Here is a 25,527-nt window from a genome sequence, read left to right as displayed (position 1 = left end):
TGTTTATAAAGCAGGATAGCCAAGACTACAGAGAGAAACCCTGTAGAAAAAAAAAAAAGTCTACTGCTCTGACCCGTTGATCCGTCACTAGGTTCAATGAAGAGAAAAAAAGAAAGACGGCAGGTAGGAAAGCAATCAGGATGTCGAGGCTGGCTATACAAGAGCAAAGGGGAGAGCTCAGGCTAGGACGGGAATCCTGTCAGGTCTGTGTCTTCGCGGGCCAAGCATTTATTCTTTCGGATTGCATAATGCGAACATGGAGGCAGGAAAAGCCTTTTCCTTCCGCGCTGGGCAAGGGCGGGGCCCTTATGGGATTTAGTCCCAGTAGAGCAGAAAAGAGCCTTAGCAAGCCGCGCCTCCGCGGTTCCTCTGAACCCACTCACGCACTCCCGTGGGAGGGACACACGCGAGCACGGGGCGCTGAGGGATGGCCGGTAAGCCAGAGACACGCGGGCCGCCACGGCCCCCTCGCCCGCTCTTCCGCGCCCACCCCGCGGGCAGCCAGGCAGGCCGCTAGTGCGCAGGCGCGCCTCGCCCCGCACTGGCCGAGACCGCCCTGTCACTCAAGTCTCGCGAGAGCAGCGGGGCGGGCCTGGCGCCTCGCCTCGCCCCGCCCCCGCCCTCCCGCTCGCTCCCTCCCATCCCCCCTTGCCAGTATCCGTGTTGCGCAGCTCCCGGAGCGGTTGGGGAAGAGCCGTTGTCGAGGACGCTCCCCGCGGACAGCCCGTCGTCCCGGCCCGCGAGCGGCCCCCCGCGAGCGTTGGAGTCGGCGTTGCTAGCGCCCCCCGGGGTATCTGAAGTAGAAGGGGGTAGGTTGGGCCGGCGGTGCCGAGAGCGGAGGTCGGGCGGAGGACGAGGAGCTCCGTGAGGGAGCGGGTGAGGGAGTGTGGAGTCGGCCGGCCTCCGGGAGGGGGGCTGCCGCCGCGCGCTCCCGGCCGCCGCCATCTTGGGGGCCGGTCGCGGCCGGCTCGCCTTCCCGCCTTTCCCCGCTCGGGCCGCTCGGTCGCCTCCGGCTGGCGGAGAGTGTTGGGAAGGCCGGGGCGCGGGGGCGGCGGGGGCGGGAGGGGTCGGCGCTCTCGGCCGGGGGGCGGGCGGGGAGGGCGGCGAGCGGGGCGGCGGGGCGGAAATGGCGCCCGGCCTCCCCCCGTGGCCTGCGGCCCCCGCGGACTGCCTGGGCTGGCCGGGCCGCGAGCGGCTGTTGACGCAGATTGCCGGGACCAGACAGGTGGAGCTGGGGGAAGGAGAAGCCAGAGACGACGAGGGCGCCCCGCTGCCAGATGCAGGACAAAGGCGGCCGCGGCCCTCCTTTGTAATCCGCTCGCCGGCGGAGGCCTGCCCTCCGGGCCGGAGCCGGAGGGGGCCGTCCCCTAGTGCTCTGGTCTCTAGGGCAAGCTAGATAAACGGAGAGTCTCCAGGAGGAGGTAAAGGACGCTTAGCCGACTTTTATATTCCAGAGTTGGAACTGCGGAAAGAGTACGTACGCGTCTCCAAAGTGTCCCCCCACCCCACGCTTAGATGTTTACCAGGACTCTGATTTTGCAAGAGAAGCTTATCTAGTAAAGAGGAGTAGGATGAAATGGGTATGTTTCAGATAGGTCGGGTCCGGGTGAACTGTGGTACTGCTTTTAGGCAGAGGTGAATAAGTCAGGTTTTGTGTAGTTAATTCTCCAAGACTTGTGTTATGTGTCGGTTTGTAATTAAGGCCGGAAGTTAAATATATTTATTTTCATTTAATGGCTAGGTATGTTTAAAACTTAAGTATCGAACTTTGATGTTTTGAACCAAAAAATAAGCCTATTATAAAGTGGAAGCCTAATCGCGTGCTTGCTGAGGTGTTTTGGTCCTTAGATTAGAACTGTGTCAGTCATTTTCATTGAAGATGGGTTAAAAAGGAAAAGGACACCCTGGGCCTGAAAGTTAGCTTGCAGCAGTACTCACGAGTAATGGGAAAACTGTTAGGTATAGTCCAAGATTTAAAACCAATATTTATCTAGAAAAAGGAGATCTATCTAGGAAAAGTGATATTCTACGCATTTTAGTACATTGCTAGTGTCAGACTGTCACTACAGTCCTTCACGCTTTTGTCGTTCTAAAAAGGTGTATGTACCAAGCGCTAACTACTAATACTTGAGTTTTTCTGCTAGTGTGTCACTGCATACCCAGGCTATCCTAGGACTCTTGAGGCTTAAACCATGTGCTTTAGCATCCACTTATCTGGGCTACAAGCAAGGGCCTGCATCTGTGTATGTAACGGATTTGTGTATGTAATTCTGGTCGGTCTCTCCGTCTCAAGCTCCAGAATTAGGGGCCTGAGAACAGTGGGATTCCTAATGTGGAGTAGAGATTAGTTTATGACACTTGCTAAAAAGGAAGGTTGAAATGGCGTATTCTAACTTTTACATAGCTTCTGAAAGCTTTATTAAGGTATTAGAGCAGATTGTTGTAGAGGTGACCTTCATTCACATTGTATTAAGGTGTATCTGTCTATTCAGATTGTTAATTGCTGAACCAGCAGTGAACTAAACGCTCACAGTAACAGATTCTGATATTGTCATTGCTATTGAAGACTCTTCCTGTCTCACTGTTGTGTAAAAATTGTTCCCCATCATCTCTGCTTGGTCAATAAAGAGCTGAACCATATGTAGCGGGCAGTTGAGAGTAGGTGGGACTTGCATTCCCAGGAGGACAGAGATGGAGAAGTCCTGGGCAAGACTAGGTGGCAGCTAACAGGCATGTGGCCGGGAAGTAGACCAGGCCAGCATAGTCGGGTTAGAATAGATGAGAATCTGCCCAACTGTAAGTGCTTAAGACTTTCAATAAATGTAACAGGTCTCCGTCTCATTATTGGGGAGCTAGAACAGGCACAGAGAAAGCCCCTACACTGAAAGAAGCAGAGTGCCCTTCGTGTTTTGGTAGGATTCTAGACTTGTTTACAGGCATATTAGAGCAAGGCTATCTCCTTACTGTCTTCAGACTTGGAATGGAAAGTCACCCTGTGAGATAGTTTGTGGTCCAAATCTGTTTTACCCAGTAAAATGTTACTGAAGTCAAGAACTGATGAAAATTTTTCATCTGACCTCCACACTGCACTGAGGTATGGGTGTGTTCCTACATATATACAAGCACATATACCAGACTAATTGACTGTAATGAAAGATTGCTAAATAAAAGTTATCAGCAGTATAGTGTTTTTCAGAGAGTTCTTGTTTTCAAAAGAACTTTTATTATTGGTACTGGCAAAACTGGCATTAGGTAGGTTTTACACACACAAAAAAGAGCTTTTTTCCCTTACCTTTGCTACTGAAATGCTAATCTTCCCCCTCCCCCATTTTTATTTTATGAGTGTTTTGTTTGTGTATATGTATGTACACCACATGCCTGCATGGTACCTGTAAAAAGCCCAGATCGTCATATCCATGGGTACTGGGCTTAGACAAGGTTGTGAGCCATCGTGTGGGTGCGGGATTAGAACCCAGGTCCTCTGCAAGAGAAGCCACTGCTCTTTGTGATGATAGTCTTCACATTGTGGGGAAGGGCTATCCTAGGATGGTGTGGTAGTATTTGTAATCCCATATGTGGGTCCAGTCCAGGTCATAGAGCAAGAAAACCCATTAGAAAACACATTACAGTTGATAACAGTAGCAATTTAGTTACAAAGTAGCCAAGAAAATAATTCATGGCTGGGGTCACCTTAACATGAGTGCATTCAGGGGCTGCAGCATTGGGAAGGTTGTGAATCACTGCTTTACAGGATCCATAATGTCTGAAAATTGTCACAGGTGAATGTTCCCTCTGAAGGAGAGAAGAGCTACAAAATATAAATAGTTGTTGTAAAGTACAGCAGTGGTGCCAATACCTCTTGTATCTAATGCTGTATTTTATAGTTGAACACCATGCTCAGAACCTCAGTGTTTTAAGTAGCCAATGAATGGCAGAATAGTGAGCCATTGAAACTCAGGCTTTTTGCTGTTGTTTTTTTTTTTTTTTTTTTAAGGTAGTCTCACTATGTGGACTGGGCTGACTTTGAAAGAACAGCCTGCCTCTGTCTCCCAGATACTGGGATTAAAGGCAAGTGCCATCATGTAGGGCCCCATGCTTTCTTTCAAATCAAGTGTTGTCAGTTTTTTGTTTTGTCTTTTCCTTGAGACAGGGTTTTTCCTTGTAGCACTGGATATCCTAGAACTTGATTTGTAGACCATGCTGGCCTCACTCACAGAGATCTGCCTGTTCCAAGTTCAAGCCCATTGCCTAGCATAATGTCCGTTTTTAAATTGTGTTTTTGCCATTTTGTGTCTGTCTTGAGTGGTACCTTCCATAGGCTTTGCTTTAAAGATGAACCTGGATTTTTGTCTCAGCAGGGTTTGAAATTCAGTCACTAGTACATAAAACCCACATAATATAGATATGTAGAGATTAATAGCCATTGGTAGAGAAATTACGCAGGTTTACTTTAATGCATAAATAATTTGGAGAGAGATGTTTAGAATGTAATCAAAGGGTAGGTCTGTGTAGATATTTAGTTTACTCTTACTACCGAGCTATTCCTGCATTTGTTGATGCACAAATTCGAGAAGAAATTCTACCCCTGCCTCCCTTTTTGGAGATGGGGTTTCTCTGTGTCACTCTGGCTATCCTGAAACCTTTTGGTTTTTCAAGACAGGGTCTCTGTGTAGCCCTGGCTGTCCTGGACTTGCTTTGTAGACCAGGCTGGCCTCAAACTCAGAGATCTGTCTGCCTCCCGAAGTGCCTCCTCTTCTTTTTTAAGGTGGAGTCTGGCCTTTAGCTCTTGGAACTCTTGCTTCAGCCCCCAGTGCTAGGATTGTAGGAGTGTGCTAAGTTATGATTTTAAGATAATTAGAATTGTTAACTCTCTATAGATGCTGTCTCTAACAAATGCAATTAGATCATGTGAAATTAGCCATTAGTGAATAGTGTTGATAAACCTTCAAGCCTAAAGGAGTCAAGCGAAAAAAAATTGTTGACAGGGGAGGAAGTAGTGAGGGAAAAGGTGGAATATTCAGGTAAGTAGGATTCCTACAGCTGTGTAGTAAAATAAGTCTGGTATGTTTCCACAGCTGTAGAACTTCTGCACTAGTCTCTAAAAGGAAAGGCTAGGTTATGTGCTCATTAGAGGAAGAGAAGTCTTGATTCTGTGCTTCTTAAATACCTTGTGAATGTACATAATTATTTTTGGGTAAATTTTGTTTAAACCCGCTTTATTAAAAAAGGTAAGAGGAAGCTGGGTAATGGTGGTACACACCTTAATCCAAGCCTTCAGGAGGCAGAGGTGGCAGCTCCTCTTAGTTCCAGGACGCCAGGGCAACATAGAGAAACCCTGCCTCAAAAAAAAAAAAAAAACCAAAAAAATTAAATAAAAATAAACTTTAAAAGAGGCTGAGCATAATATGGTGTGGGAACACTTGCCTTTAATCCTAGCACTCAGGATTTGAAAGAATCTGTGATTCAAAACCAGCCTGGTTCTTGATCACCTATCTTAAAAATATTCCCCCGACCCCACCCAAAAGGGGGGGGCATATTGTTGAAAGCCATTCATTGGTGGGTATGTTTGTTGGGGCAGTTTCCTTGTAGTCTCAAACTCATAGTCCTTCTGCCCTAACTCCCAATCTTGGGCATGTACCATCTACCATATTCTACATAGCATTTGGTTTTGAGTAGCCTCTTGTTTTCCTTTGTTTTTTAAGACGGGTTTTTGTAGGCCATGCTACCCTCAAATTGCTATCAAAGGTGACCGTGAGTTTCACTTGGTTATAGTTGTTTTTTATTTTTGTTTTTTAATACTCAAACGTCAGTATTAATGGACAGCTGTTTACACCTTTTGCATAATTATCTTAAACACTACAGTTGGGCAGGTAACTCAGGAAATCTTAGTACGCCGTAGCTGAGGCAGTACTGAAGTTCAAGGCTAACCTGGGCTACTGAGTAAGAAGACCGTTGTTGTTTTTTGTTTTTCTGTTTTTTGTATGTTTTATTGGTTGGGTTTTTTGTTGTTGTTGTTTGGGTTTGGTTGGTTGGGTTTTGAGACAGTTTCTTTCTGTAATAGCCCTGGCTATTCTGGAACTCATTTTGTAGACCAGGCTGGCCTCAAACACACAGAGAACCAACCCACTACCTGCCTGTCTGCCTCAGGTGTGCTAGGATTAAAGTTAAAGACTATTTTAAAACAGAAACAAGCTAGGTATATACTGGGTAGTACACTGTGACACACTGTCTGCAAAACAAAACCTGCATAGCCCTGGGTCAGGATTGAAGTCTGAAAAGTAAAAGGATTAGTGTAGAATGAGGACAAAGACCTGTAGGTTGTATGGTAGGAGAGGGGCTGAGTTTCATCACCTTTCCTACCCCACCCCAAAGAGTGTTCATAGAACAGTGTGTTGCTGATTGTCTCCGGAGTCTAACCCTTGCCTGCATTCTGTGCTGTGACGCATGTCGGAGGTGTTCACGTCTTGGTAAGAGCGTGTTGTGATTGACTGCTTTATGTGCTTCTTTATTTTCATAGCATTTAAATCAAGCGGTATTGAAATGGATTGGGTTATGAAACATAATGGTCCAAATGACGCTAGTGATGGGACAGTGCGACTTCGTGGACTGCCATTTGGTTGCAGCAAAGAGGAAATAGTTCAGTTCTTTCAAGGTACCTCTAGTAATAGTCAAAGTTTAGTGTTTTAATTATGTGTTTTTATTAGATGTACTTGGTTTTTAATTTATAAACCCATTTGATTTTAGAACTTAATTTTGTGATAATCTGGGTTATGTTAGTAAAATGGGAAATGTGCTCCAGTTAATGTGCAGTAGAGAATGTGTAGACACTATGTAAACGTTGACTGATGTGCATATAGTTAACAGAATGACTGTGATATCATGCGCTATGCCTTAGCATTGGGAGCACAATTACATGATTTGTAGTTTTTTCGTTAGTGGGCTTTTAGAAGTATAATTTTAAGACACTGGTCACAGAAAATATTTAATCCAATGATATTTGAAAAATATTCCATTTGTATTATGGGGTGATGGGAAACTAAGCCTTTTGTTTTGTTTTGTTTAGACTTGTTTTTAAATATTTGATTCAGATGGGAATGTTTCAGCCTTTAACACTGTTCCCCTTGATGGGGTATTTGTCCTTGGGTTAAAGGGTTGGAAATCGTGCCAAATGGGATAACATTGACGATGGACTACCAGGGGAGAAGCACAGGGGAGGCCTTCGTGCAGTTTGCTTCAAAGGAGATAGCAGAAAATGCTCTGGGGAAACACAAGGAAAGAATAGGGCACAGGTGGGGATGGAGAGTTTGGGATGGTGTTAAATTTTTATTTTTGGGGGTTGTGGGTCACTATTGATTAATTGGGGGGGTAACAATAATATTGTTCTGGGGTAGTTTTAAAGAATTAATAATTACCTAAATTTAACATGGAAACTACAGATTTGGGTGGGTTAATAATGCTAATAGTTTAAATTAAAGTTAGATTGTTTCCATTTTTTGTAGGATGTTAAATTTGTTTTTGTGTAATCACCTGTTTTGTTTTTTTCCTACCTATCTTGTACTAAAGGAAACAAACTAAAAATATTTTCCTAAATCAGTGTTTTCAAATGACTCATTTGTTTATATAAAACTTAAATATTTAATTATTTAAGTTTGTAGGTGTAAAAATGTTACCTTGTGGTTTATTTAGGCCATTTAAATTGGGTTATGTATCTAGAGATAGACAAACTTACTGCATTTTGCCCAGTATCTAATTTACTCTTTAATACATCTATGCTGAAACCTGTGCCTTAAAACATCTTTAAATAGGTATATTGAGATCTTCAGGAGTAGCAGGAGTGAAATCAAAGGATTTTATGATCCACCAAGAAGATTGCTGGGACAGCGACCGGGACCATATGATAGACCAATAGGAGGAAGAGGGGGTTATTATGGAGCTGGGCGTGGAAGTATGTATGACAGAATGCGACGAGGAGGTGATGGATATGATGGTGGTATGTGTATCTAATGAACAAAGGTTCTGTTGTCATTTTCTTGATATTCCTGACATTTTGTCAAGAAATACAGAAATGGCAGTAATTTCAGTACCTATGAGGTTTTAAAACCTGTTCATGAAAAATATGGGATTTCCATGACCATCTGGTGGAACTTGATTGATGCACATATTGACACGTAGAGAACTTAATATAGAAAGAAATAAAGATAATTGGCATGTTTATTCTGGGCATAAAGATGGGATTTGGTTTTCATGTTGTATTTGAATTTATCCTGCGGATGGTTAAATTTACACAAGTGTTAACTCTTTTTCTTATATGCAGTAAGCTGCAAACATTAATGAAGCTAAGACTGTTAACTACAAAAAGATTTTGAAAACTAGTTTATTAATAAATGGCTCAGAAATGTTTTGGTTTTTTTTTTTTCCTTACATTTGCACAGGCTATGGAGGTTTTGATGACTATGGTGGCTATAATAATTACGGCTATGGAAATGATGGCTTTGATGACAGGATGAGAGATGGAAGAGGTAAGTTAAGAATATTGTCATGCTGAAGTAAATTTTACTGTTTCCTTTGAAAAGTTCCGGTAGTAATGAGGTAACTTTCCAGTAGTAGCTAGGCAATTTTGATAGGTTAATGCACTGCTTTGGAGATTGATGTGGATGTACTTACGTGACCCCATACTGGTTTATAACCTAGGCATGGGAGGACATGGCTATGGTGGAGCTGGTGACGCAAGCTCAGGTTTCCATGGTGGTCACTTTGTGCACATGAGAGGGCTGCCTTTCCGTGCGACTGAAAATGATATTGCTAATGTGAGTAACTGTGGCTTTATAGTGGGTGTTGTTATTTATTATTCTTGGCTGGGAATCCTACCTTGCCCTCGAGCATGTTGGAATTATTTGTTAGGATTCAGGCGAGGATTGTCACTTAGTAGTGATGGTGACATGGGTGTTTTGTGCCCATTATGTGCTAACGTACATGACGTTTTAAGCAGGTTAAAAAAAAAAAAAACAACAACAACAAAAACCCAACTCTTAGAGTCAGCCGGGGAGGAGTTTGTTGGGTCTGAAACAACCCCAAACTCAAGGTAATCCTAATCGTGCTCTCTCATAGAACTATATCCCCAGTTTCAGGTTTTTTTCCCTAATTTTAATCTTAATCACTTTACAGTCTGATGTCAGCCCACTTTCACACTTTATTAACTTAAAGTTTAGTATTAGCTTACTTTAAAGTGTCTGTGCACCTTCCCTATGCAAGCTAAGTCTACACCTCTGCAGCAAAGAATGACCCAGCCTCCTCCACAGTGCTCAGCCTTTAGAGACTCTCAGTAGCTGACTTTAATGGGCTAGGGGGGATTAAGGTATGTACTCACAGTAAATAACGAGTTTAAAAATGGATAACTTTTATCTAGTTCTTCTCACCACTCAATCCAATACGAGTTCACATTGATATTGGAGCTGATGGCAGAGCAACAGGAGAGGCGGATGTAGAGTTTGTGACCCATGAGGATGCAGTGGCTGCCATGTCTAAAGATAAGAACAACATGCGTAAGTGCTGTCTTTGCATGCTTTTGGTTTATAGGTGTGTGCAGTTTATAAAATACTGCTGATGGTAGATTCCGGGGCTTAAAATTATTCGCCCTGTTAATAATGTTTAAACTTTAGTGGCTGTCTTAAATAGTTTCCATACTTGTGGATAAGCCTGCTTTAAATACTAGCTAATTGACCTTTAAAATACATTTGATCCAACATTCCTTTCTCTACTACTAACATTTCCCCCCTCCTCTTTTTTAAAGAACACCGATACATTGAACTCTTCTTGAACTCTACCCCTGGAGGTGGCTCTGGAATGGGAGGTTCTGGAATGGGAGGCTATGGCAGAGATGGAATGGGTATGTATAGTTTTGTCCTTGAGGTGGGTGCCATCTAGCTCTGTAGCCCAGGCTGGCTTCAAACTCAGAACCCTCCTGCCTTGGTGCTTCATTATATCCCTCCAAAACCTGGGTTTATAAACTTTAAAATAAGCAGTGTTGGCTACTTTGGCAATCACCTGGTGTCTTAATTCTCTTTATTTGCAGATAATCAAGGAGGATATGGATCTGTTGGGAGAATGGGAATGGGGAACAACTTTAGTGGAGGATATGGCACGCCTGATGGTTTGGGAGGCTACGGTAAGTAATACTATGTTTGTATTGTGATAGTGCCCTTCGTTTCGATATGGATAATTGTACCGTGCATGGATATGTCCTGATGGATGGTTCTTTATGTCTTCCTAAGGTCGTGGTGGAGGCAGTGGAGGTTACTATGGGCAAGGTGGAATGAGTGGTGGTGGATGGCGTGGGATGTACTGAGGACACCACCAACAACGTACAAGTCCTAACATCTGGTCTACTAGACTTTCTTACAGATTTCATTTCTTTTGTATTTCAAGAACTTTATAATGACTGAAGGAATGTGTTTTCAAGATATTATTTGGTAAAGCAACAGGTTGTGATGGGAAAATCTGTTTTCTGTAGGTTTTATTTGTTGCATACCTTTGACTTCAAATAAATTTTTATATTCAAACCACTGATGTTGCTACTTTTTATATATAGGTACTCCTAAAGCTTAGCTGCCTTCGTAAGGTTTTTACTGTTAGCTCAAAAAAGTAGCATAGTGCAATGTTAGAGGGTTAGACTGCAAGTCTTAATATGCAGGCATCTGAGATGGAGCTTGAGTAGTTTAACTTCTCTCCTGGACACACAGTAAATAAAAAGCTTACAGGAATATAAATTAAGCTAATTCTGTATTCTCTTTTCATTTCAATCTCATTTATCAAGCATAGCTCTGAATAATCTGTGAGGTATCTGGATTCTAAATATTTATAATTGTGTTATGAATTATGAACCCAGGGATTGGAGTATTAGTTGAAATTATAGCCCTAGATTTTAAAGTCCTCATAGCACTTGACCATAATACAAAAATGTTCCCAAAATTTGAGTTTGTTGGAGTAGCTTACAAACTCAGTGCAAATACACAGGTATTTACTATAGGTGTATTCTTGTGTTTTTGGTTTCTCACCCAAGAAAACAGGGTTTTTCATTGTGTAAATGACTACATTTAGGAAAATTGTAAAACAATGCTGCAGCCGGATTTTGCATCTGATACTGGCTTTGAGTAGTTAGATGCCCTGTGTAGCAAGAAAAGATGCTTTCTAATTATCACTTTGATCAATATGGCTTTTCCCCAAATTGGCTAATGGAGCAAAATGAACATGTCAATGTGAACTCTGTTATTGTTTTTGCTAGAAATGTTATTCATGTAATAAATGTCAACATGGGAGATAAAGGAATGTTGTCTGTCCTAGAACACTGTGTCGGTTATTGGCTGTCAAGCACTGGTAGAAAGCATAGTGGCACATGCCTTTAATCCCAGCACTTGGGCACCAAAGGCAGGTACTGTTAGATGCCAAATTGAGGTTTCTAATGAAGTGACTGCAAAGGAATGATTTCCCCTGTGCTAAGAAAAGGGAGTGCGTTTTTCTCTTAGTGCCTACACACTAGGTTTGGTCTGCACACGTGGCACAGAAGGCAATAAAAGGGTTACCTTCTTAAAACCTCAAAGCAGGTGGCTGGAAAGGTGGCTCGGTGGTTAGGAGCGCTTGCTGCCCATTCAGAGGGGCCGGAGGAGGATTCCCAGCACACCCACTTCAGGTGATCACAACCCCGTGTAACGCCAGCTCCAGTGAATCCAATACCTTTTTCTTGCCTCCTTGGCCACCTGTACACATGTGGCATATACTCACAAACAGGTAAAAACAAATCTTTAAAGCAATAAAAATAATTCTTAGTTCCTCAAATCTTTGTTTTATAAAATTCATATTTATTTTTAAAATATTCACAGATTTAAACAGTTGCAGTTCCTTGGCACCATGATTTTGTCTTTGTGGTAGTTACTGGCTAAAGTAAGGGAACGACAGAAGTTTTGCAAAATAAAAGTTGCGTTTTATAATGAGTAGGATATCCTAAATTTAGATTAGATTTTATTATTTTTTTTTTTTTGGTGGTATAGTGCTATGAATTGAGAACCCAGGGCCTTAACACAAAATAGGCAAGCATGCTATATAACTTCATCCCAGACATAGTGGGGATCAAGTTAATGCTGCCCCCAAAAAGGCCCATGTTAATGACACAAGTTTTTAATAAAGTATTAGAAAATTTTCATTTATGCTCACTTTCAGCAGTCATAAAAATGTTAATAGTCTATCCCCATCAATACAAAACAGTTCAAGAATATAATTCTTATTTTTCTAATTTTTATGCCAGGTTTATATTATATAGCATAGGCTGATCTAGAATTCTAAGGATTGACCAGTTTAGCCTTGAAATGTGCCCATCTCAAGGCCACTTCTCAGCAAATGACATCTGGGGGTAAAGCTATCTGCTGGTAGAGTACCTGGCCATTATGCACAAAGCCAGGGGTTCCGTCCCCACGACTCAGGAAGCAGAGGCAGGCAGGTATCATCTGTAAGTTTGAGGACAGCCATGACTACACTGAGAAACTGGGGTGGGGGTGGAGGGGGTGACAAACACTTAACACCACACAGCTGTAATCTCAGCAGCTGGAAAGTGTTAAGAATCAGTTCAAGGTCCTCCCCTGCTTGGGAGGCCAACTTGATTTTCCCCGTTTCCAAAAGGGACATCTAAGAATTTGTCAGAGCTAACATAGCTTGACCTCAGAAGCTGATAAGTACTGGTTTGGAGTTAGGGTAATTTATAAAACTTAATGAAAAAGATCCTGCATAAAAAGCCCCCAATTACTGAACAGTGTCCTTTGGAATATAAAATCTCTAGTTTAAAAGGCTTATAAAGTTAAAAGTATAAAACCAGAAATATATTTAAGATCCTGAAAGGTCATGATTAAAGTAACTTAAAAGATTAAGACTGAAGTAATCTTTTGTTTTGTTTCTGAGACGGTTTCTCTGTGTAGCCCTGGCTGTCCTGGAATCACTGTAGACCAGGCCGCCTTCAAAGTGCTGGGATTAAAGGCTTGTGTCACCAACCAGCAGTATAACTTAGGTTTCTTATTTTTTTCAAGCAGAGGGGGGAAAAGGCACTGAAACCAGGGCGTAAAAGTGATTCGGTAGGGCGAAATTCTTTCGTGGGTAGGCATAAACACTGCGAAGTAATGGTTCCTAGAAGTTAGCCCTGTGAGAACTGGAGGAGGGGAAACCTAAGTCTGTCATAGCAAAGGCAACTTAATGCTTATTTTAATGCTTTGAATATTTTGGGGTTTTGTTTTGTTTTTGAGACAGGGCTTCTCTGTGTAGCTTTGGCTGTCCTGGACTTGTTTGGACACCAGACTGGCTTCTGACTCCGGCCTGCCTCAGTCTCCTGAGTGCCTGAGATTAAATGCGTGCACCACCACACCCAGCTAATGCTTAGAATCTTTAAAAGCCTGTGGTCTTTCTTTGTCTCCCTCCTCCCCAGAAAAGATGTTTTCTCCTTTGGTAGCCAACCCTTCACAAAAATTAGCATCTGTGATGAGGATGGTGGTTATATGTAACTTCTCTTAAAGAGTGAAGAAAAACCTGGAGGCCAGATCACACTGGTCCTTTAATCCACTATATGAAAGGTGTAGGCAACTGAAAAGGAAAGTATCGTATAAAATCATTGGTCCTTTTCATCGTAGAAAAGGGGAGAACAAGAAGCAAATAAATACAATTAAATTAGAGTCTTACCAGACAATGAAGAGTGTACAGGCTGCTATGGAAGCACCCTATACTCCCAGCACTTCAGAGCTGAGGCAAGGAAGTCTGTGAGTTCATGGTCAAAAATGAACCATTTTGATTCAATCTTTGTTCCCCCACCCCCTCAAGACACCACAGGGTTTCTCTCTGTGGCCCCAGCTGTCCTGGAACTTGCTCTGTAGCCCAGGCTGGCCTTGAACTCAGAGACCCACCTACCTGCGCCTCAGCGGCTGGGCTCAAAGGTGTCCAACACCACTACAGCCTTTAATCTTGTTTTACATGAGGATGTTAAATCGGCATATAAAAGTGAATGCATTTCCAGTCTTCTGAAAACTGTGAAGCTTTAAAGTGCATTAAGAGATTACTAGGCACCAACCATCAAGTGCCGTCTTAGAAGTTCAGAAGCAAATAAGCTGTGGCCTTGTTCTCAAGAGGCCTCTACAAGGTAAGGCAAATGTGCATTAGCTCTGCTATCTGGTCTTTCGTTTAGGGTTACATGATTGTTCCAAGTAGTGATAAAACATGCTATCTTAAAGTCCGAGTAAGTATAGGAACGGAATACTAACTCATAAATGTAGAGACCTGTGTGTTAGCTGGAGGAAAGGTACAGTGCCCACTGGACACTGCTGTACACATGGTGCTCACACTCACTGCAGGTGCTTCTCGGGAGGGTGGAGTTCCCATGTCATGGCACGTTCGAGGAGCATCTCTGAATGAGCATTGCGTGACAGGAATCACAGACTCGCACTGGCTTTGGTGAAGAAGGCAAAGGCAGCTCGTTGTCAGAGCAGGCATTACAGAAAATCTCTCCACAGTTTCTACAATGGTGCTATTAAACGAAAAAATTATGGGGGGAGGGGGAGAAGTCTGAATTAGAAGCCGCTTTTGTTGCCAAAATGTTTGGACTCACTTTCACCCCTCTTACCTTTCTTTTGGAGAGTGAAAACTCCTTCTCACAAAGCTTACAGTGTGTTGCATCTTTGTCTTTCAGCCAAACCAGTCCCTAAGGGGAGAAGGTGAATGTTAGTGCACTTGCATTTCTCTAAACAGAACAGGCATGTTCTTGAACACAGTTTCTGTGGTTCATTTTCACTATTTTTTTAGGGAGCCACTTCTGTTTCAAATGAAGGCGTAACAAGGCACAAGGCTCAGAGAACGGTCCCAGTGGAACTCAGAAAATGTCAAGACAGAAAGGCCCAGGCCAGATGTGGGCAGGGAGCCTGACTTGAAGACAAAGTAATGAGCCACTCAGCTTCTTCAGGGAACATGTGATAGGGGTGCTAAATTGCCATAGAAGAATGAGAATCCTGGTGCTGACGTAAAATAAGTCAGGGACAGGCAGTTGTGCAGCTGGGAGGCAGTGGCACTTCTTGGACCTCTGGATTCAGGCTATGTAGAGAGACCCTACTCAAAAAAAAAAAAGTCAGCCCAGGTGCGCTGTCATATACCTTTAATCCCAGAACTCAAGAAGCAGTAGGATCTCGAGTTTGAGGCCAGCCAGGGTCATAGAGGTCCTGTCTAGAAAAAAGTTTACTGAGGGCACTTAAGGAAAACTCATAAACGTAGAGACGTTGGGTGAGCAGACAGGCCTCACCTACCACATTCATAGCAAGGTGGCTCAGTAGTACAGCGTTTGCTAGCATGTGCCAGGCCCTTTGAGTTCCATTCCCTGTACTACAGAAGGGGGGGAAGCAGTATGATTGCATTTTGCTTCAAATACAGAGCTAGATGCCAGAGGAAATAGCCATAAGTGGTGGTGGGTTAAAGGCAAAAAAGCAAAACTTTTTTGCTCTTTGAAATCTTTTTAGAATGGGTGTTTGGGCAATGACTCAGCCATTAGAGTACTGCTGTTCTTCAGTTCCCAGCTTCCGCATGACGCAGAATCCTCTGCAACCCCAGTTCCGAGGGCTCACCGCCTCTTCTGGTCTCTAGGAGACTGTTTTTTTTTTTTTTTGTTTTTTAACTGGTTCAGAATACTGGTATTACCGCAACAACATAACCTAGGCTCTACGACTTTTTGAATAATGTTTTATTTTTCAAAACAGGTTTCTCTGTATAGCCTTGGCCATCCTAGAATTCACTCTAAAGAACAGGCTAGCTTAATTCACAGAGATCCATCTGTGTTAAAGGTGTGTGGCATCTTATAACCTTTTTTTTTTTTTTTTAAGATCAGGCTGGCCTCAAACTCCCAGAGATCTGCCTGCCTCTGCCTTCTGCCTCTCTGAGTGCTGGGATTACAAGGCGTGTGCTGCCTCACCTGGTTCTTCTTCTTTTTTTTTTAAATTTATTTTATGTGTATGAGTGTTCTATCTGCATTTACATCTGCCAGAAGAGGGAATCAGTTCACATTATAGATGGCTGTGAGCCACCATGTGGTTGGCAGGAATTGAACTCATGATCCTTTGGAAGAAAAGACAGTGATCTAACCACTGGGGTATCTCTCCAGCCCCTCACCCAGTTGTTTATGTAACGTTTTGGTTAAAAAATTAAATGGATTTGGAGTAGAAGGCCATCGACTCACTGAGTCACTAAAGAGCTGACCCAATAATCCCATGTCACATAGGAGGATTCATTCAGGCATACCCAGAGTAACACACATTGTCAGAGCAACCTTGTCTGCATCAGAAGCCTATTCTAGAAGGGTAAATTGAGAGTCAGCCAGGATATGTTATCTACTAAATTAGCACTACAATGTTACTTTTCATCAAGATCATTATATACCCTGTAACAGGATTCAAACGAATTCATACACTTCCATCTTTTAAAACATGGCAGTGAGAATGGAGACGGTACTGGAACAGAAGAGTTCCGTCCAGCACTGCCACCTCTGTGCTTTGGGATTGGCATATACCCTGCACATACCCTTCTGGTGCTGAGACCAAACCAAGGCTTCCCAATACCCCCGTCTCCAAACACTTCAGCTTTACCGACTAAGACGCTTGCAGTTGTCTTTGTTACTCACCTGTAATGCCTTGTTGGCTTCTTTTATGTCGTCTATTTTAAGTTTGGATCTAAAAACATTACAAACAGGTCCAAATTTTAGTATGCATACACCTAATATTTTGTTGGGAAGACATTGATTTTTTTCGTTGCATATAACTTTAAGATCCTAACAGTCTTTGGCTAAGGAGATATTTTGTATTTTCATCTAACTGTCCTAAAATAAAAATCAGATTCCACAACTTGATTTTGGTTTTTGTTAAGATAGTCTCACAATCTACAACTAGATTTTTCAAAAGATTTGTGTATGTGTGTGAGAGAAGGTGTGTGTGTGTTTGTAGAAGTGCATGTACAGAGTCCTCTGTTAGATCTCCAGTGCCATAAACCCAGGTGTGGTGGCCTACATCTCTAGCACTTGGTAAGTTAAACAACACCAAGATAAGAAGTTCAAGGTCATTCTTGGCTACATGAGTTCTAGGCCAGCCTGGGATACTTGAGACTTTGTCTCAAAACAAAAGAACCACACACACACACAATTCATAAAATTGAATGTTGTGAGTTGTTTTTTCCTTGTTTTTGAAACAACTTTAATTCGGTAGCACAGGCTTGCCTCAAATTTGTGGCAATCCTGTCTCAGCCCCCTTTTGCTTTTTGAGGCAGAATCTCAAAACAGGCTAGCCTAAAATCGGGTTACAGGTAAGGCCTACTACACCACCTAAGTATGTCTTTTCCACGGATTCTCATCTGCGTAGTTCTCCATAACCCGCTCAGCAGTGGATCCTGAAAGCTTAAGGCTACTAGCTGTTACTAAGTATCTGTCGCACCATACTAAATGGTTAGATGGTGTGTAATGTTTTTCCTGCTGTTGAATTGAAAACGTGTTTGAATTTTCTTGCCAGAGAAACTGTTAATTACAGTTTGAAGTGGCTGGATTAGTGGCATACAATCCAGCCCATTTGGGAGACGGAGTACTTGAGTCTAGGAATTCAACACCAGCCTAAATAATATAGTAATATCCTTTCTCCAAATGAGGAGGGATAAAACAAGAGAGCATGATCCTAAAATAAAAATTGAAATGGCTTTCTCAAGTATTTTCCCCCTCCTTCCATTTCTGGCTTGTGTGTGTGAGTGTTTTGCCTGCATGTATGTATGGGCATTGGATTCTCTACAGCTGGAGTTAGAGATGGCTGTGAGCAACCAGGTGGGTACTGGGAAATTTTCCTAGGTCCTCTGCAAGAGTGAGAAGTACTCTTAACCATCTCTCCAGCCCCTAATTTTTGTTTTCTAAAGACATGATCTCAAGACTGGCCCCGATTCTCCCTATAGCTGAGGATGACCTTGATTTCCTGATCTTCCTGCCTCAGCTCCCAACTGCTGAGAAGTTGGGAGCCACTTTTCTGGCTTACTTTTCATTATGGAATCCCATTAACATTTTACTACAAGAACACAATGGTAATGCCCAGAAGGCATAAAAACTACCTCTACTTCTCAACAAAGCTGGCTGTGTCTCACAATAACTCTGGACATTTTCAAAACTCAGCTTATGCAGTTTATGTTGTCCTGACAAAATTAAGCTGGATTCTGAAGAAATCAAACAATACTTTTTGCTTTCATTTGCTGGAACCCTTCAGAACCTAGATCTATTAAACCACCCAGAACTACTAAAATCTCTTTAAAGAATCTAGTCTTCCTTTTAGTGTTCCCATAGTCAAGACCCTCTGTATAACTGATCTTGTACACCTGTGACTTCCATACATCCATGGGTGTGGGACCGGGGAACTGTGGGACTGGGGAGCCAGCCTGGAGCAAGAGTGAGGTCAAGGCATGTCCAGACCCTGTTCTCCTCTTGAGAACAGCAGGAATAGGACTGTTCCCTTCCTGCCCTGGGCCTGCATGTCCTGGTGAGGAGCATGTTATGACTCCCACCTCTGCCAACCTTGAGGTGGTCTTGTAGCCTGGCGGCAAGGTTACAGTTTAAACTCTTTATAAGGTGGTGTCCAGCAAGCACCTGAAATTACTCTTCAAGTAAATAAGGCATCTTCGGCACCTTGACCCTGGCCTATGGTTGGTGTACACTCATCCTGAAAACCCTTAGCCACTCCCCACAGGTTCGAACAGCCTTTGTCCCCACGATCAAGCAAGCTGCTTCTCGAAGAGTGTTTTTGTGCACTCTTTGCTGTCCACAGGCAGAACTGAACACACATGGCACTTAGCTGAAGGAAGAGGAAGGAATTACTCGCAGAGTTTGCTGCCAAGTTCTTGCAAAGCCTGTTCTTGTTCGTGATATATTTTTTTCAGCTGCTGATTCTCATCCTGGAGGTTAAGAAACTCCTTCAATAAAAAACAGAAAATATAACTTTAAAAAAACCAAGAAACATCAAATTGCATATGTATCATGAATTAGGAAACTATAAATGTCTGAGCTTTGTTCTGACCCTGCTTTTCAAGTGCTGGCATTACAAGAGGATTCTGTCAAGCACTGAGTTTTCAGATACTTTCCCCCTCCCTCCATTTCTCTTTTTAGAAAGGATTTGTGTGTGTGAATGTTTTGCCTGCATGTATGTATGTATACTGTGTGCATGCCTGATGCCCACAGGTCAGAAGAGGGCATCAGAGCTCCGGAAATTGGAGTCAGAGATGGCTGTAAAGCACACACATGAGCTCAGTCTGGCCTGGAAGACATGTAGACAGGCCAGCCTTAACTCCCGATCCTCTCCCACAGCATACTCAGTAGTCAGTGCTGGAATTACAGGGACACACAGCCAATCTCTGTCTCTCTCTCTGAGATCTGCCTATCTCTGCCTCCCAAGTGCTGGGATTAAAGGTGTTTGCCACCATTGTCTGGCCCCTTAATATTTTTATAAGAAACATTGTATTTGAACCCCTTTCCTAGCTGCTCTGTGTCAACTATTACCCACACAAACTCCTCACTCATATTCCTAAAATGACTAGTATATCCTGTTTGCTCATATCCAGGAAAATTGTATAAAGTATACTATTTTAAAAGACAGGCATTTGTGCACAGGTGCCCGTGGGGTTTGGAAGACAACCCTGGTTGTTGTACTCAGGACTGCCTACCACCTTTGAGACTCGGTCTCTCATTGGCCTAAAGCTTAAAAGCTGGTTTAGACTGGCTGGCCAGTGAATTCCAAGGCTGCCTTCCCAGAGCTGAGACTACAAGTTCTATAAGCACTTTACTGAAAGCCATCATCTCAGGCCCCAAGCCATTTACAGAAGCTAACAGGTCATGCTTATCCCAGCACTCCAGCAGCAGAACTGCCATGAGTTCAAGGCCAGCTCTTCCTAGAGTTCAGACACAGTCTGGGCTGCAGTATGAAACCCTGCTGCCAATAACAGTTAACATTTGTAAGGATAAAATTATAAAGTTTTACCACTATTTACTTTTTTAAGACTAATGATCTGTTGGGTCTCATGTCTAAGATGAGATAGGACATCTTTCTCCTTTTGAAGATCTTCTTGCAAAGTCTGCCTCCATTCCTTCTCAATCTTCAAGTCTGTTTCCAGCTGCATCCTTGAATGGCAAACAAAGAGGTTCAGTGTTCAGTTGGTCATTTTTGAGATAGAGTCTCATGTAGCCAGGCATAACCTTCAATCCTTCTAATCCTTCTAAAGCCTTCCTAATTCTCCTGCCTCCCCAAGTGTGCTCTACCACCCGGTGGTGGTGTTGCATGCCTTTAATCTCAGCAGAGGCAGGCAGACCCAGATCTCTGCATTTGAGGCTAGCCTGCTCTACAGAGCAAGTTCCTAACAGCCAGAGCTACACAAAGAGAAACTCTGTTTCAAAAAACAGTAACATAAAGGCTTTTTTTTCCTTTTCTGTTAAAACAACACAAAAACAAACAAACAAACAAACAAACAAAGAAACGGTTTCTGTGTATAGCATAGCTGTCCTGGAACTCTGTAGACAGACCAGGCTGGCCTAGAACTCAGTGACCCACTTTCCTCTTCCTCTGCTTCTGGGGTCAAAGGCATGGGCCACCAGTGCCCAGTTTAAAGGTTCATTTATTATGGGTGGTTGTGAGCCCCCTGATATGTTGCTACGGACTGAACTGTTGGCCACTGAGGTGTCTCTCCAGTCCCCTTTAATTATTTTTAGTTTTTGAGGCAGGTTTCCACTCTCCCAGGTTAGCCACAAACTTACTACATAGCCAAAAATGACCTTCAATTTCTGATCCTTTTGCTCCTGCCTATACAATCAATGTAGGCTGTGTAGCAAGACCCTATTTAAAAAAAACAAAAACAAAAACAAAAACCTGACAATTTCATACAACCTGTCAAATATTTTACTTTAAAGATAAAATTAGGCCAGGTACCTTTAATCCCAGTACCTGGAAGGCAGGGGCAGTCAGATCTCTAAGTTCAAGGCCAGCCAGAGCTATATTCTGCCAACCCTGCCAACCTAAATTTAAAACCACAGCACCACATGTGAGAAGAAAACCAACCCCCACAAATTGGCCTCTGAGCTCCACATGCACACAGTGACACCTGTGCTAATACGACTAAATAAATAAAACCACGCATTACCTATACATATGTACAAGGAAAAGTCTGTTTTTAATTTAGTTTTTTATGTATGAGTGCTCTGTCTTCATGAACATCTGCATAACCAGAAAAGGGCAGCAGATCTCATTACAGATGGTTGGGAGCCACTATGCCGTTGCTGAGGAAGAGCAGGAAAGTCTTATTTTGTCCTGTTTTGTGGTGCTGAGAACTGCACTTTGAGCACTGTGAAAACTAGCGGCGCAGGCTCTACCAGCCCAGCACAGGTTAAAGCCTGTTACTCACAGGCCTCACCAATGCTCCCCTCAGGAACCATCAACTGCTTTTTTTGTTGTGTTGATGTTTGTTTGTTTGTTTTTCGAGACAAGGTTTCTCTGTGTAGCCCTGGCTGTCCCATACTACTTTGTAGATCAGGCTGGCCTCAAACTCACAAAGATCCATCTGCCTCTGCTGAGATTAAAGGCATGCGCCACACTGTACCCAGCTCACTACCTTTGTTATTAAAAAGAAAATGGCGGCTGGAGAGATGGCTCAGAGGTTAAGAGCACTGCTTGCTCTTCCAGAGGTCCTGAGTTCAATTCCCAGCAACCACTTGGTGGCTCAAAACCATCTATAGTAAGATCTGGAGCCCTCTTCTGCTGCACAGGCAGCAGTACGGGCAGCTGTACAGCCAGAATGCTATATAAATAACAAATAAATTTTAAAAAATCTTAGAAAGCAGTAGCTGAGGATGTAGCTCAGTGGCCGGAGTGTTTGTGCAGCATAAACAAACTGTGGATTTTGATCCCTAGCATTACATAAGCCAGGCATGGTGGTATTTAACTGTAATCCCAACATTCAGAAGTGGAAGCAGGAAGAACAGAGGTTCAAAGTAACCCTTATATACAGAATTATGTTGGCCAGCCTGGGGTACTTGAGACATTATCTGCCAAAGTAAATAGATAAAATCATCGGAGTAAAGTGGTTATTCTCACAATTACTTTTTCTGTGTGTGTGTGTCTATGTTTGTGGTTCTGGAGGTTGAACCCAGGGCCTCAACAATGCTAGGTGAGTACTTTCCCACTGAACTATAAAACTAGCCCAACTGTTTCTCTTAAAGTTACATTTATTTTAGTGTGAAGAGCTGGGATGTGTAGGAATACAGGTCAGAGGGCAACCTGCAGAAGCCAGTTTCTCTCCTTCCACCAGGAGGGTCCTGGGGACTGAACCCAGGCCTAGTGGTAACTGCCACTGCCCACTGAGCCGTCAGAGGTGGCGATGCTGACAGGCCATGTTAGTTCAAGAATTTGATTCCAAGAGCAAACACTCACAGCTGCTGCTCCTTCTGAGAGATCTGTCTCTGCAGACTGTCGGATTTGCTCTGACACTCTTGGGCATATTTCTTATCCTCATCTTCAGCTTCCATTTGCGCCTTCTCTGCTTGCTGCAATCTGGTGTAATTCAAATCAACTTTGGGTAAAACTGAGGCTAGAACTAGGGTGTAAAAGGGTGAAGAAGACAAATAAAAGAAAAATGGGGAAATAGAAACATTTCTAAATGAAAACAAAGTTTGGGGGAGAACTCACAAACTCAAACGTGAAAGAGCCACACAATGTCTAGAAATTGTTTTGTGCTTTTTTTTTTCAATACAAGATATAGTATGCCCAGAAAACTATCTCCAAATTTGTTTTATTTCTTGTTCGTAATTAATGCAAATCAATAATACAGTTTTTACCACTGAAGGATAATAATTCAAATATGGCTAGGTATGATACTGCCTTTTTACAAAACCATGAGCAGCACACTTGGGTCTAGAGTAAGTGCAGAACACACCTGTTTTATATGATGCTAAGATGTGTGTGCCAGGAATCAAGTGCACTACATGGCCGAGAGCAAAGAGCAACAATCACTCTCGGTAATGGAGTCTTCCTGCCAGAGCTCTATGCAGCTGCTCGATTACACAAAGCTGATTATGTATGTGTATATGTAAATATATATATATATATATATATATATATATATATATATATATATGATTCAAAAAGATTTAATGCTTGTTGGCATCATTCCCTAGAGATAGTTTTTTTTAGATATTTTATCAGTGTTTTGCTTGCATGTATGTCTGTGTACCACATACATGCCTGGTCCAGCCCACGGAGGTCGGAAGGGGTGTCAGATCCCCTGAAACTGGAGTTACAGACAGTTGTGAGCCACACCACGTGGGTGCTGGGAATTGAACCCAGGTCTTCTATAAGAACACATGCTCTTAACTGCTGCATCATGTCTCTAGCCTCCTAAACAGAATTTTTATTCTTTACCTTGAATACTAAAGATTAGCTTAAAATGTTGTGGTCATTTTTTCTCTTTTTATTTGGTAAGTCACTGTTTCTCCCTAGGCTTAGCTCTACTCCTTGTCTCCCTTGGCCATCAAGAGTTCTGAGGTTATCTTTAATATTTTATAAGAAAATATTTCCCAGGATTCAAGGGACATTAACTCTTCACAAGAAGTCACAAGTGAGATCTTGCATTGTCATATCTGCCTCAAAAACACCCCAAGTAAGGCAACACGCATTGCGAATATAAAAGCCTCCAAGGCGAGGAGAGAAGGAAGTTATCTCTAGGTTTACACTGAAATTAAAGGATTAAGGCGGTAGGGGTGGCCTCAGCTTTCTTCTCTAAGGTTGCAGGAAGTGAAGTAGGTGAGGTAGGGCCTTGCAGCTGTGCTATCACAAAAGAGGGCTGGGGGTTAGAAAGCTGAGGTGCCGAAGCCCAGGGCACTGGCCAACCTGGCTTGAAAAGGCTTCAAAAGTCATTAAGGAGCCATTAGGCAGCATGCCAGTGTGTGTGTGTGTGTGTGTGTGTGTGTGTGTGTAATCTGTGCCAACACAGCCTGAAACCAAGGGTTTCTAGTTTCTATCAAAAGGCAGCTAAAAATACAACTTTGAAGATCTTGCCCTCCATACCAATGAGCCTCAGCTCTGCCTTGTGCACAGGCTGAGGGGCGCATTGGGGAGCCCAGGGCACCTGCTGTGCCTTACAGCAGCCGCGAAGGGTGTCTGCAGGCCTGTACAATAGGAGATAACAATTCTTTTCCATTTAACATGGTAAAAGTATGGGTTCTCTTTTGGAGGGGGTTTCAAAAGGAGATGTCTTTGACCAGCTTGTACTGGTCCTGAGGGTCACTGCCAGCACTTTTCACCAATGACACTGCAATTGTCCTAGTTTGAGTTAACAAATCGTTGTCACTTCATAATGGAATGGACAGAAATCAAAGACAATAAACAGTAATAAAGATGTCCAAAATGTAAAAGTGGGGATAAAGAAAACAACAAAAAGAAAGAAGAAAAAAGAAGAAAGAGGATGTCAATAAAAGAATATTTGTGTCAGTAAAGCATCAATAGTTATGTTTTTTTCTAAGTAAGTTCAAAGAAAGCAATGGTGAGACATGTTGACTCAACATGACAGGGCAATGGATACATTACATTTTCTAACAGTGAAATGAAATTTTCAGGATAAAAGAAGTCCACTGACATAAAATCCTGCCTTGGGTTAGGCTGAGGGTCCTCTCAGAAAACAACTACACTGTCAACTCACGCTGCTCTCAGACAGGAGCTGGCCAGTGGCAGAGCCTGGGAAGCCAGCACAGCATGGCAGGCCCCCAGGGACAGTCCTGCCAGAGCCTGTCCATTTCTTTTTTCCAGGTCCTTGTGTTTAGTTTTACGTCACAGATTAAATGACAAGAAACTGCATATTGTGCTTTTAAAATATCTCCAAGAGGGCGACTTCAAATGAATCACCCTAAATAAAGCAACTTGATTCCATGCAGCAACCAAAAGAGGAGAAAACCCAGCTCAGCTCTGACAGACAGGCCCTAGGCGAGGTCTTCCTAACAGCTTCCGGTGGCAGGTGGCAGAGGTGAAGAAAGGAAGGTGGAGAGGAGAGACTTGGATGTGAGGATCTTACCTCTGCTCCAGCTGCCTCATGGCCGTGGTGATTTTATTGGTCTTTTCTTCTAGTCGGGCAATTATTTCATTTTTTTCTTTCAAGCCATCTTCAGAGCCCTGTTTATAAAAACACGACAGTTATGGTGGTTTTGATTTGGAAATGCAAACATTAGGCGAAGTGTAGTGGTGTGTGCCCTGGAATCTAGCACTCAGGAGGTAGGAGGGTTACGGGTTCAGGGCTGTCAGAGTCACTGCACTGGGACACTGAGGTCAGCCTGGGCAGACGGTCCTCCTCTCAAAAATAGCTAAAATACAGCAAACTCCAGAGAGGGCCTCAGAAAGATGCCCTTACCTGAGCAGTGGGGTTCAACCTCTGACGCCCAAATGACGGAAGAAGAGTGTACTCCTGAGACTGCATGCC

The 25,527-nt window shown here is 43.0% G+C and overlaps 2 protein-coding genes across 9 annotated transcripts in view; one reads left to right on the top strand and one right to left on the bottom strand.

Moving 5' to 3' along the window:
- The first annotated feature begins 650 nt into the window (after window positions 1-650).
- Hnrnph3 (heterogeneous nuclear ribonucleoprotein H3) lies at window positions 651-11,337 on the top strand. Of its 5 annotated transcripts, none has more exons than XM_055598900.1 (10): window positions 651-790; window positions 6,518-6,652; window positions 7,151-7,289; window positions 7,806-7,990; window positions 8,433-8,519; window positions 8,692-8,807; window positions 9,407-9,542; window positions 9,791-9,886; window positions 10,073-10,165; window positions 10,272-11,337. In XM_055598900.1, the coding sequence occupies exons 2-10, from the start codon at window positions 6,541-6,543 to the stop codon at window positions 10,343-10,345; spliced, it is 1,038 nt and encodes a 345-aa protein (XP_055454875.1). In that variant the 5' UTR covers window positions 651-790; window positions 6,518-6,540; the 3' UTR covers window positions 10,346-11,337. The 5 variants fall into 5 exon arrangements, with proteins under 5 accessions (XP_055454875.1, XP_055454876.1, XP_055454873.1 ...); XM_055598901.1 differs by having other exon boundaries at window positions 651-809; window positions 7,806-7,945; XM_055598898.1 differs by having other exon boundaries at window positions 651-809.
- Window positions 11,338-11,709: 372 nt separating this feature from the next.
- Window positions 11,710-25,527, bottom strand: part of Rufy2 (RUN and FYVE domain containing 2) — a 34,345-nt gene continuing 20,527 nt past the window's right edge. For 2 of the 4 annotated variants that reach the window (XM_055598897.1, XM_055598895.1), the window contains exons 12-18: window positions 25,126-25,223; window positions 22,494-22,613; window positions 20,065-20,194; window positions 18,899-18,993; window positions 16,685-16,733; window positions 14,648-14,725; window positions 11,835-14,551 (exon numbers count right to left, since the gene is read on the bottom strand). In XM_055598897.1, the coding sequence (XP_055454872.1) occupies window positions 14,408-14,551; window positions 14,648-14,725; window positions 16,685-16,733; window positions 18,899-18,993; window positions 20,065-20,194; window positions 22,494-22,613; window positions 25,126-25,223 (714 nt within the window). In that variant the 3' untranslated portion in view covers window positions 11,835-14,407. Of the gene's footprint in view, window positions 11,754-11,834; window positions 14,552-14,647; window positions 14,726-16,684; window positions 16,734-18,898; window positions 18,994-20,064; window positions 20,195-22,493; window positions 22,614-23,212; window positions 24,408-25,125; window positions 25,224-25,527 lie in introns of those variants that run through there. The other 2 variants (XM_055598894.1, XM_055598896.1) reach the window with 2 other exon arrangements.

Source organism: Psammomys obesus, unplaced genomic scaffold (genome assembly GCF_907164565.1).
Source record: "Psammomys obesus unplaced genomic scaffold, mPsaObe1.curated_primary_1811, whole genome shotgun sequence".
NCBI classification, from domain to species: domain Eukaryota; kingdom Metazoa; phylum Chordata; class Mammalia; order Rodentia; family Muridae; genus Psammomys; species Psammomys obesus.
This window is presented reverse-complemented; position numbering and strand designations above follow the sequence as displayed.

What these genes read in the sequence shown, in the direction of transcription:
- Hnrnph3 (XM_055598900.1), top strand. Translation starts at nt 6,541, where the DNA reads ATGGATTGGGTTATGAAACATAATGGTCCAAATGACGCTAGTGATGGG. An exon ending in CAGGATGAGAGATGGAAGAG is followed by an intron (nt 8,520 to 8,691) that starts GTAAGTTAAGAA and finishes TTTATAACCTAG; the next exon opens with GCATGGGAGGACATGGCTAT. An exon ending in TGATGGTTTGGGAGGCTACG is followed by an intron (nt 10,166 to 10,271) that starts GTAAGTAATACT and finishes TGTCTTCCTAAG; the next exon opens with GTCGTGGTGGAGGCAGTGGA.